Consider the following 12,336-nt stretch of genomic DNA (forward strand, 5'->3'; position numbering starts at 1 on the left):
TAGTGGCGCTTTGATAGAGGGGCCCAGTACCTCTCAAACATAGTGTTATCTGCAAGAGGGGGAATTACCAGTGGTGGATGGAATAATGCAGCTCATTCCTCTCTCTCTAAGAAGACTAAGAAGACTGCACCATTAGTTGGGGTCATGACTGTCTTATGTTGCTCCACTTCCAATTTGATATTTGCAATTGAAGAGGAGTGGTAGGCTATATATACAGTGGTGGGGAAAAAAGTACCCAATTGTCATACTTGAATAAAAGTGAAGATACCTTTACAGAAAATGACTCAAGTAAAAGTAACTCAGTAAAATACTACTTGAGTAAAGTCTAAAAGTACTTGGTTTTAAATATACTTAAGTATCAAAAGTAAAAGTAAAAGCAAAAGTATAAATCATTTCAAAATTCCTTATATTAAGAAAACCAGAATTGTCTTGTTTATTTATTTACGGATAGCCAGGGGCACATTCCAATACTCAGACATTTACAAATGAAGCATTTGTGTTTAGTGAGTCCGCCAGATCAGAGGCAGTAGGGATGACCAGATTGTTCTCTTGATTGGTGCGTGAATTGAACCATTTCCTGTCCTGCTAAGCATACAACATTTAATGAGTACTTTTTTGGTGTCAGGGAAAAGAGTAAAAAATACATAATTTTCTTTAGGAATGTAGTGAAGTAAAAGTAAAAGTTGACAAAAATATCAATTGAAAAATACAGATTAAAAAATTAGTATTTAGCATTGTTAAGCCTTTATACATGCCTTTATACATGCTTACATTCATTCTTCTGCAGTTTTATAATAAGAAAGCTGATGTAAAGGTCTATTGTTTTTGATCATGGAATGAATTGACAGTATAAAGAGTATAAAAATGAAAAAACCCTTTTCGATTTTGATAACCTTCCCTGAAAAATATAAATAATTATTTCTGCATTGCGATTTTAATTAAATGAAGACCCAAGAGTCTAATCATACGTCTACACGTGTTTGTAAATATAGAAGTCTTATTAGACATATGGGAATTCCCAGCAGGTCGTCTCTCTTGACACCACCTACAGGCCGGAGATAGCTCCCGTTACTGTGGTTACTGCGGTCACACTATTGCACACCGGATAATGCACTACTTACTCTCGACTTCACTCTAATGTGTCTGCTTGGGTTCAACCTATGGGTTTACATTTTATCGTCCGAGGCTCTCTGTAGGAGTCCGTCTCCAAGACACCCTTTCCTGCTCCCAGACACTCCAACCTCGGTGCCACCCTGGTGTGTTTAGAATGCAGTCAGAGTCAATGTATTCCACCCTCTAAATATCAGGGCGGGATGTCGTTTTCGTGCGTTTGATGTGATTAATTGCAATATGAAGGCAATGGGAGTTAAATCTATTTTAATGAATAGCCTAACAACCTCCTAAGGTATTTGTAACGTTGACATATAGGAGTTCAGCTTGTTTAAATTATCATGTCAATCAATAACTCACATTTTGTTTTATGTTCACAATATCCATATTATTCAAATCATGACACGGGGTCATTTCTGGCCAATAGCAAGTTCCAGACTCACAGGACTACGCGCTGGGTTCCAGGTCTCTCAAAGGTCTCTCTATACACTCGAAGAAAAAAGGTGCTATATCAAACCTCAAACGGTCATTCGCTGTCCCCATATCAGAACCCTTTGAAGATCCATTTTGGTTGCAGGTAAAAAAAACATTTAGGTTCCACGTAGAACCCTTTCCACAGAGAGTTCTACATGGAACCCAAAATTGTACTTGAAAGCAAAAAGGTTTCTACCTGGAACCAAAAAGGGTTATCCTATTGGGACAGCACAATAACCCTGTTGGGATCCATTTTTTCTAAGAGTGTACCTGCTACCAAATATGTCCAGACCAGACGGTACAATTGATCAGGTACTTGCTGGGCAATAATAAGTGTACATTTAAACACATTAAATGTGAGAACTCAAGAAGACTGTTCATACGAGGTCCATATAGCCTGTAAGAATGCAATTTGGGGCAATGGCTGTTTATTACTAGATCATTACACAAAACGTATCAATAATAGCCTTGAACGTATGAGTAAGATGAATGGCAGTTGTATTATCAGTGCTTATTTTGTGGGTGTGTTCAGATGTGTCCTAATATCTAATGTGACTCAGTCTATTCTGTAGACTGCGATAAGACAGCCAGGCGGTTGAATCTACATCTCGATTGTCGAGGCAACCCCCTGGTAAATGGGCGTGTGACTGGCTGGCTGGGTCCCGAGACACCGGAGACTCCAAACGAAGCCTGTGTTCTCAACAGCGCTACAGTAGCTGAGCACACACGCAGGAGAGGTGCATGACGCGCTGTACAGAGGGAGGAATAATAAATGCTAAATTCGAGTCAAGCAGTCAATGCATTCAATCAATCAATGCTCTATAGGATATTGACATTTTCTAACCTCGGGTGATATTTTGGACTGACTTTTACCGGCGCCGTGCTACTCATTGTAAACGCAAATCCCGTATCCCTCACTTGATACTACTGACAGCAGCGGATAGCTGGCTGTGTGTACGCTGAGTTGAGTCTCCGGGAAGGAATTGGCAGCGGGTGCGTGCCTTTGCGCGGAGCAGAGAGGTGCTGAGCTTCGGGGTTGCCCGGACCGGCCCCGGCGTACTACAGGCTACGGATTGACTGGGGAAATATTTGGGAATTGACTTCCTCTCTCGTCAGCGGTGGAGACCTGTCCTTTCCTGTGGTTGTTTTTGAGGTTAACGGATTTGGAAGGAGGTGCGGAGACTTTGACAGAGAAACAGAGAGGGCATACTCTCAGCCTGCCGAAAACTGCTTCGCTTCGATATTGGATACATATGGGGCTGTGAGTGAGTCTACAAGACGCAGGTGAATGCAGTTATTTTTCATTAAGTGGCTTGAATTCAGAAGAGACAGAACAATGTTGCTATATGAGGAACACTGAGCGAAGCGTGCTCTTAGCTTTCATTCACATGGTTTTAAAAATACAGCGCATTGAAGTGAGCTACTATCCCCCTGAACCGCATAGAACGCAGGGTACGGGCACGTTTTGTATCGCTTGAAATGTTGAATTACTCTGTAATTCAGATTTCCAGTGTCACATGTAAGGAATGTTAGGCGCCCTTTGATTCACGTCAGAGTAGTTGCACAGAGTATTGTATCCTGTGACTTGGTGAGCATAGCAGCTGGTCGAACGCATTTCATATTGAATGCAAGTCCTCTTGTTGTGCAGTGCCATAAGGTAGTCTAAAAAGACAAATTGCTTGATGCTTTGCACTTCCATTGATTTCCCCCTAAATCTCAATATGACGTTTTAATGAATGCTTTATCTCGATTCGTGCGTTAACCGCTTTTACAATTAGGACATCTACATAGCCCATTGATGCGTAAAAATAGATATATGGTATAAAAAAAAATCTATTCATATTGCAAATCGATATCTCTTCTTTAGAATGATAATTCGATATTGAATGCCACATAGCATTTGAAGGAGGCTTTTCTCTCCTAGGGAGCTCCCTTGAATTCAAAATTAGCGGAGCGTCTTTGAGAGAGGTCGTTTGGCACACACAAATACAAGTTTTGGAGGCAGTAGTGGTCTATGTTATTGTCCTCCAGTTGAGCTGTTTGTTAGCGTAGTTTAGTGACATCCAGTAGCCAGTGACAGTGTGACAGTCCATCTCTAACAGAGGAGGGATAGTGAAAGAGAGCTAGCGCCCGTGTGCGCTGTCACTTTCAGGTCTGACTGGAAGTCTGCAAGTGAGACGGAGAGAGTCTCGGAAAAAGAACCCAGACCTCAGCTTTTAAAGAGAGAGGGGCGTCCATAGGTTGGGCTATGCATATTTGTAATCAAACCAATCAGAGACCTCTGAGATTTAGGCTCTAGCAACCAGGCTGAAGCAGGCAGCACACCCGCTCAAAAGAAGAAAAGCGGCCGCAATTTAGGGGTCGTATCCATCGTTTTAAGCCTCTATTATGGCAATGACTTTCGCCAGATGTTAGTATTACTAGTTCGTGTCTTGTCAGATTTGAGAATCAGCAGAGGGCGAAGGGGAACAACGCGAGCTTGATTTGCTAATGTGCCCACTTTTGAAACGAATATCACCACCACTGCTGCTTACTCTCAATATTTCTTTCCATTTAGCACCGACGGATTACCTCTTGCCTGGTCATCGTTTCCAAGGAGTTGAAACGGGAGTGGTGCTGGCGCCGGGGATTTGTACTTATTCTTTTACTCGCTCCGACTACTTGTGTGGAGGAAATGGCAACGCCAGTGTTTGAGAGAGGACCCCAACTGGAAGAGAGAGGAAACCGGACCTGAATGACAGGATACAGCAGCCGACCTGAGACATATCCAGACACATTTCAACTGTTTTAGTCAAGACACTTCTGCTTTATTTGTTTTCTTTCGGCCCAAGCTTGAAAATAAGGAAGAATAACAGGACCTGAAAACCCTTGGGAGGAGTTTTATTTCGTTTTTCCTCATTTTATTTTGTTTCTAACACAACAAGGATGCATTGTGGATTAGTGCTGTTCCTCTTAATGGGAATCTTCTTCGTCGCTAAGGCTTTCAAAAATGGTAAGTGACAACTGATATTCCCCCGGCTGTGCTGGGCTAGCCTATTTATCCTGATGTTTTTAAAGATGAACCGTCTCCAACCCTTCGCTGATGTTTGTCTGACTCGTTACGCGTTCACCTGCCTGTCTTCCCTGCGGGTTAGTGCTGCCATTGTCACAGATACATTACTGTAGTGTGGGTCGTTCTATTTTTCAGATGTTATAAAACGTTTGGGCACAGTAGACTAGTGCTAGGGTACTTCCCTCTTTATTTGCTGTAGCAAATAAATGTAGGCGGCTCTTTATTGCTTCGTTTCCACTATGAGCAAACTTCTTTACGGTAGAATGAATATAGAGACATAAGAAAGAATGAACCGCTACATTTCAAATGCTGTTGAATATTACATTGTATCATATTCAAAACACATTTTCAAGTACTTTACATGGCAGATGGTAGCTATAATACAAAAGCATGACTGCGCACACATAAATGAAGATAAAGTGAGAGGCTAATTTGGACTACTTGAAGTGGCGTGTCTCTAGACACGAGGAAGGGCTCGTTATTCTCCGGCGCTTGTAAAAAATGGTCTGTGTGAAAAGGGAAACAAGTTTTATAAGGATCTGCGTGAATCTAAAAAACATTACGAGCATCATTCGTTAATATAGATTACTCAGCAAACGAAAAATAGATGGCATAGATATTTTTTGTTTTATGTTATAGTCTACATAGGCTACCCCAAAAACAAATGAATTATGCTTCTCACAGATAATCTGTGAAAAAACTAGAGTCTATCATTTTTTATTGTTTGGCGTTATTGCCATATGACACATTGTCTACAAGTCGCATGGCACCATATGTGCCATTCCCATGGAGACTCGGCCATACCCCGGCACAGCCACAGTGTAGCAGCAGCTCCCGGTCCACTCTCGGTCTACTACATGAATCCATTACTCCCTGCCGGGGCTAATGGTCCTTGGTCATTAGGAGTTGTTCTAGATAATAGCTGTTTGTGACATTTCACATCATTTTTTACTAGTCTATTTATAAAGAAACATTTTTTACTAGCCTATTTATAAAAAAACATGTTTTACTTTAATTGACAAGCGATTAAACATCAACCGTGTTGGCCCAACATAAACCACTACAATTAACAGTAGGCTATAGGCGAAACTTTTCCTAATGTTTGTGAACAATTGTGTTGTATTACCATCCTTATACATGCCTGTCAAATAAAATGTGTACCATACTGTGTTATCTGAGCAAATTAATACAATAAAAAGTCAATATAACACATTTATCAAAATGTGGGAGAAATTCATCATCTTTAGCGCATTGACTGTCAGAAATGATTGACTTTACGGTGTGTCTTCACGAATGTAGACCTAACCAAAATAGCCAAAACGCATATTCCATTTGTTTGTTATCTAGTTTAGACATATTTAGACACTGTGGGTATATGTTTATATGGAGTTAGCTTGTAATTTATCAGCCTAAATATATATTTCAAAAAATTATTCAAACAATCATGTTCGACTCCAGTTTGATTTTGAAAACAGTCCCTATCTTCATCGGGACAATATTCTGATTAAAAAACACACTTTTTCTGCATTCAATTCTAGCCAACATTATTGATTCATTTGAATCCCTGCGTCTGTGTCACTTTGGGCTGTTGTGCTGACTGTCTTTTCTCCCCTTTCTTTCTTGCAGACAAGTGTGGGGACAACATCAGAATAACCAATGCGAATTACCTCACCTCGCCTGGGTATCCGACATCATATTTGCCATCTCAGAAATGCATTTGGGTGATAACAGCGCCTGGACCTCACCAAAGAATTCTAATCAACTTTAACCCGCATTTTGATCTCGAGGACAGAGAGTGCAAGTAAGTTGACTTGGCTGCCCACTACACCGTTCATGCATATTGTACATGAAAGCCCGCCATCTAGTGGCGATGGAATTATTGCGAGCGCAGCGCTGCCTGCATGTGTGAGGCAGTGTTTAAAAAAAAAAACTTGCTTCAGAGTTTATTTTCTTGTCATTGTCTGAGAAAGATTTTACTCAAAGGACTTAATATTTTTCAGATTCTCATGGGTCTTTCCATTGAGGAAGTAAAGCACCTTTAGTCTAAACTTCGATACATTATACATTTCTCTTCCTCTTCTCATCATAGTCCATTAGAAGGGGAACTGACCCATCCTGCTGGGTCAGTTACAGTTCCATGTTTGACTTTTAAGCTTTAAGGTGTTATGCCACTCTAGGTCAAACGGTTAACCTGTTGTCGGGGAGGTCTACGCCGGGCAGCCAGGCTATGAAACCGGAGCTCCACAGTAATGTGATGAGCCTGCTGCCTCCCTGTGTCAGTGGTGCCCTGAGGTGAAGCAATGTCTCAGCCTGGGCTGGCTGGCTGCCTATCCCTCTGTCTCTGCCTGCGCCCCAAACCCTGCCCTGTTCCCGGTTCCCTGTGTGTGTTCCCTCTGTGCCTTTGTTTACGCTGGAGGGGCAGCTAGAGAACACAGAGTGAACAGGGATGGATACTGTTACTGTATACCCACTACGCACTACATCCAAGCTCTCTCTCTTTCTCTCTCACTGCTATGCCGTTTGTGTTTTCGCTGAATACCACATAGGCCCGTAGATTGCACTGTTTTAATAGGATTAGTCAGTTTAACAACTAGTTTTGGTCTACACTTGATTTAGTTGTCAGCTAATGTGGATTCAAAGTAAACTCAACAATTATATGAACCATGTCATTGGATTTAGGTGAAAAGTTTGGTGAAAAAAAAGACACTGTGGGTTAAACCGCTTTACTGCTTCTATAAAGGGCCATTCTGTGATTTGCTGCTTCTATAAAGGGCCATTCTGTGATTTACTGCTTCTATAAAGGGCCATTCTGTGATTTACTGCTTCTATAAAGGGCCATTCTGTGATTTACTGCCTGGTTGACCACTGCCGTCTTCCAGAGGAGGATCCTGGTGGTCCTGACTTTTCCTAGCTCAGATTTAATCACCCAGGGACTGTTAAAATGTCGCCAGGCACAAGGTTACTGCGTGTGTGCGTGTGTGTGTGTTTGTGTGTGTGTGCGTGTGCGTGTGTGTGTGTGTGTGTGTGTGTGTATGTGTGTGTGTGTGTGTGTGTGTGTGTGTGTGTGCGTGTGTGTGTGTGTGTGTGTGTGGACATATAGAAAGAGGAAACAATACTTTTGTTAATGGAATTAAACAGGAATGAGTTTCCTGTGTTTAAACACACACACACACACAAAAAACAAGGAATTCAGCCTCAAGGCACAAAATGTAATATGGCTTCCCTTTTTTCAGTTGAAAAGAAATGTCCTCGGTGAACTTCAAGTTTGAGAATTTCCGTGTTGTGTACAAATGATTTCTAACGTTTCAGTCCACATCCATTGAAGGGTTCTGTTTTCCACGTTGGGGCTGACCTGCCATGCAGTTAATTGCTTGTCCCTCCGTACATTTGTTAGTTGCGTACAAAAAGCATGTTATTTTCCTTGTTCCAACCTTTGCCAAACGTCCTTATTATGTTTGGAGCAGAGCCAGGGTTTACAGTGTTTTTATTGTGTAATGCTGCCCGTGGAGTGGTCACAGGTTATAAACCACAGCGCTAGAGGGAAGCACACTAACAACAACTAACCTGCAGAGACATCTTTGAAACTTAATCAAGTCACTAGTGATTCATGTGGTTCATGCAGTTCATGCGTCCCAAATGGCACCTTATTCCCTATTTAGTGCAGTACTTTTGGCCAGAGCCCATAGGGTTTCCCATAAGGCTCTGGCCAAGAGCGGTGCACTCTAGGGAATAGGGTGCAATTTGGGACGCAGTAATATACAGTGGAGAAACAGGGTCAGCTTGACCTCAAGGCTCTTCTACTTGAACCACTTCTCCTCTACCCTGTTTGGTCTGGTAGCGTTTCGTAGTCCACGTTTTAATCCAGCGGGTTTCATGGGACTGTAGTTCCACTAGTTTCCCCTTACGTGTTCACTTTAGACTGGATCGGGAAGATGGCCAGTGACATTGGGCGAGTCCCAAATATCACCCTATCCCCTACATAGTGCACTACTTTTGACCAGAGCCCTGGTCAGAAGTACTGCACTATACAGGGAATAGGCTGGCGTTTAAGATGCAGCCATTCAATTAGGCTCTCTCATTTTTCATGGCCCTAGGTCTCAACTCATGTAGCCTAATGGTGCTTAGTAAAGGGAAGGCCACTCATCTTAATAGCCAGAGGGACATGTCATAATGTAGATAAGTCCATTGGGGCATAGGAGGGAGAGATACTGTATGTGCTTCATGGCCTTGGTGTCTTTGTGTTGCTAGATAGCGGTTGGGTTGGTGTGATTTGTACAGCAGCAGTAATCAGACTTCCATGGGCCATCCAGTCGCAGCTCAACTCAGACAAAACAGCCCTTACATAATGGAAACTGAAGTCCCAGAATGGAAGCCTTGCCTTGCTTATCTGATGGACCAGTGCGTAGGGGGTAAGCAGGCAGCTACAATGCAAGCCTCAGTGCGCTCCCCTGCAATTTCATTATTGGTCCAAATGGAACACACATGCTCCACATGTGCTCCTACATTGCCGTTATCAGCCAACCAAACAGAAACCAAACAAAAGGCTGAGTCTACCTCTGTTGTTACACGTGTGACTGGCTGACGGGTTTGTTTGAAAGGTTAGGTCTGCATTCCAAATGGTGCCCTATTCCCTTTATAGTGAACTACTTTTGACCTGAGCCCGATGGGCCCAGTGTTCTCCGCTATATAGGGAATAGGGTTCCATTTGGGACTCTACAACTCGTATCCTGAGAGAGAGGAGAGTTGGAGGAAAATTGTTCACCAGTAGATAAGGACTAAGTGGCCATTGAACAGTGAATGTGGGAAATGTTTACCTTTCCATGCAGTGTTGTATAGACTCTCATGCTGTGTTTTTGGGTTACGCCACCGGTGTAGCTCTCACAAACCAAATGAAGTTTGAGGTAAAAGCCTGGTCCGTCAAGACAAATATTTGGACTCAATTTGCTCTGAAGTTAACTTCAGACTTAGAAAACCTTGCAGAGTGTGATGATGTTGCTTTCTACGAAAGCCGCTTTGGTTGGAATCAACATTCCACCAATATGATATGCTTTTGACAGCACAATGAATCATTGATGTGCTTGGATCCTCTGACCAAACAAAATATCTGACCAATTCTTTCTATGCCTACATAATGTGAGATCCTCTCATAGCTATGGTGAAGACTGCTGAAGAGTAGAGCTGCCTTTTGACGGAAAGAGGGGTTAAAGTTGAGCGATGGGGTAAGAAAAGGAGAGGTTGCTTTCGATATGAAAATGCCTCTCTGTCCTCTATGTTTTTGAGAAAAGATAGGTTAAAATGGAGAGATGAAAAGAGAGAGGATGATTCCTTCTATATGCGAGTGAGTCTCCTTATTCCTTCCTCCCTCTTCTTTCCTCCTGTCCTGTGTTTGCTGGACCTCAGAGAACAGTGAATTCCTGTGTGACAGCCCATGCAGTCCTGAGATGGCGAGGAGACATGGAGGGTGGGGGGAAATATTCGGAGAATGCCTTCTAAAGAAGGCCTTTTGTGGGGGGAGGAGAGAGGAGGAGAGAGGAGGAGAGAGGAAGAGAGAGGAAGAGAGAGGGAGAAAGCCAGTCAGTCAGTGAGTGAAAGCTTCAGCTCGTCTAACACACAGTGCCTCAGAAGTTAAATCCCCACTAGCTGAACTCCCCACTAACTGAGCTCCCCACTAACTGAACTCCCCACTAACTGAACTCCCCACTAACTGAACTCCCCACTAACTGAGCTCCCCACTAGCTGACCTCCCCACTAACTGAGCTCCCCACTAACTGAACTCCCCACTAACTGAGCTCCCCACTAACTGAACTCCCCACTAACTGAACTCCCCACTAACTGAACTCCCCACTAACTGAGCTCCCCACTAACTGAACTCCCCACTAACTGAACTCTCCACTAACTGAGCTCCCCACTAGCTGACCTCCCCACTAACTGAACTCCCCACTAACTGAGCTCCCTACTAGCTAAGCTCCCCACTAACTGAACTCCCCATTAACTGAGCTCCCCGCTAACTGAACTCCCCACTAACTGAGCTCCCCACTAGCTGACCTCCCCACTAGCTGACCTCCCCACTAACTGAACTCCCCATTAACTGAGCTCCCCACTAACTGAACTCCCCACTAACTGAGCTCCCTACTAGCTAAGCTCCCCACTAACTGAACTCCCCATTAACTGAGCTCCCCACTAACTGAACTCCCCACTAACTGAGCTCCCTACTAGCTAAGCTCCCCACTAACTGAACTCCCCATTAACTGAGCTCCCCACTAACTGAACTCCCCACTAACTGAGCTCCCCACTAGCTGAACTCCCCACTTCGTCCCCTAGCCCCCCCTCCATCTCCCCTGCTACTGACTGTGACTGCCCGTAACTCAAGGCTTGAAAAAGCAGCATTTTCTTCTCTCTAATTATGACCCCCTCCCCTCTCCTGTCGAGTAGCCCCCTCAGAGAGCCACATACCCTGCTGGGAAGACAAACACTCTTCGCTGTGGTCTGAGACAATACACATCCTGCCTGCCTGCCCTCTGCCCTCCACTCTCCGCCTGCCCTGCCGGGCATTCCTCCTGGCTGGCCCTGCTGGACTAAAGGCTTGCAACCCAAATGGCACCCTATTCCCTGTATAGTGCCCCATAGGGATCTGGTCAAAAGTAGTGCACTATGTAGGGAAAAGGGTGCCATTTGGGACACAAGCCGAGACTACAGACATGAGTTAAAGCAGGGGAAAGTGTACTCAGCCCCCTACTGGTTCTGGAGAGTTCTGTTTTATGTAGGTCTTTTTGTTCTGCACGAATCCTAAGACCCTGACTGACTCATAGGTTCGTAACACAACACTTCATGTTTAACAATGAAGACCACCTGTTCCTCTCAGAGTATACGAGGGGTACTGTGAAGAAGGAGGGGGTTTGTGCATGGGACTCAGTGCTGCGACTGCTTCCCTGGTACTGCCACACAAGCCTGCCTGGGCCTGAAGCTCCCTGCTGGGGTTGGGATATCAGTGGGGCTTCTCTCCTCTGTGGAGAGGCTCCATCTCTGTGTGGAAGTGCCCCATAACTCTCCCCAGAAATCCCCTGAATAAAGTGCGCTGACTCTCCCACTCACTTCCCCTCTCACTCCCTGGATGCTTCCCATATGCCACCCTATTCCCTATATAGTGCACTTAGTTTGACCAGAGACCTATAAGCACAATAGGGCACTATAAAAGGAATAGGGTGCCCTTTGGGACGCAGAACCCTCTCTCACGCTCGTCCGCTGCACAAGCAAATATGGAGGTGGTGAGTGGGCTGCGTGATCGTCCATCAGCCTCCGTTGTCATGGAGGAAAATAAATAAGGCGGGAATGTAACGAGGCTTTTTAAATTCTCTGTCGGGCACGTTCAGGTCTTCTAAAACAGGCAGGCAGGCTGTGACCTCTTAGGGCCAGGGGAAGAGATTTGGGCTGACATGAATTGTTGGAGATACTTATAGCCTGACTAACAGACAGGATTTCTAGTTGTTTATGGGTCTCTTTTGTGTGAGTCTGTGTCAGTGAAGCAGTTCCGCTGTACAACATCAAAGCAGAGTTGAGGCAACAGAGGCAGATCTGCTCAACGAGGCAAAATGCAGAGAGCAGCAGCACTGTGTATTTTAACTACAGACGAGGACAATATCGGCTGAAATGATGCACCTGGTCCGCCTCCAGAGTTGTACAGTAGGAAGTACATTGTATCT

The 12,336-nt window shown here is 44.1% G+C and overlaps 1 protein-coding gene across 1 annotated transcript in view; it reads left to right on the forward strand.

The window, feature by feature from the left end:
- The first annotated feature begins 2,218 nt into the window (after nucleotides 1–2,218).
- The window catches only part of LOC115105094 (neuropilin-1a), a 79,700-nt gene continuing 69,582 nt past the window's right edge, over nucleotides 2,219–12,336 (forward strand). Inside the window, 3 exon segments of the mRNA XM_029626695.2 lie at nucleotides 2,219–2,868; nucleotides 4,142–4,576; nucleotides 6,263–6,437. Of these exon segments, the coding sequence (XP_029482555.2) occupies nucleotides 4,510–4,576; nucleotides 6,263–6,437 (242 nt within the window). The 5' untranslated portion in view covers nucleotides 2,219–2,868; nucleotides 4,142–4,509.

Source organism: Oncorhynchus nerka, linkage group LG22 (assembly GCF_034236695.1).
Source record: "Oncorhynchus nerka isolate Pitt River linkage group LG22, Oner_Uvic_2.0, whole genome shotgun sequence".
NCBI lineage: Eukaryota > Metazoa > Chordata > Actinopteri > Salmoniformes > Salmonidae > Oncorhynchus > Oncorhynchus nerka.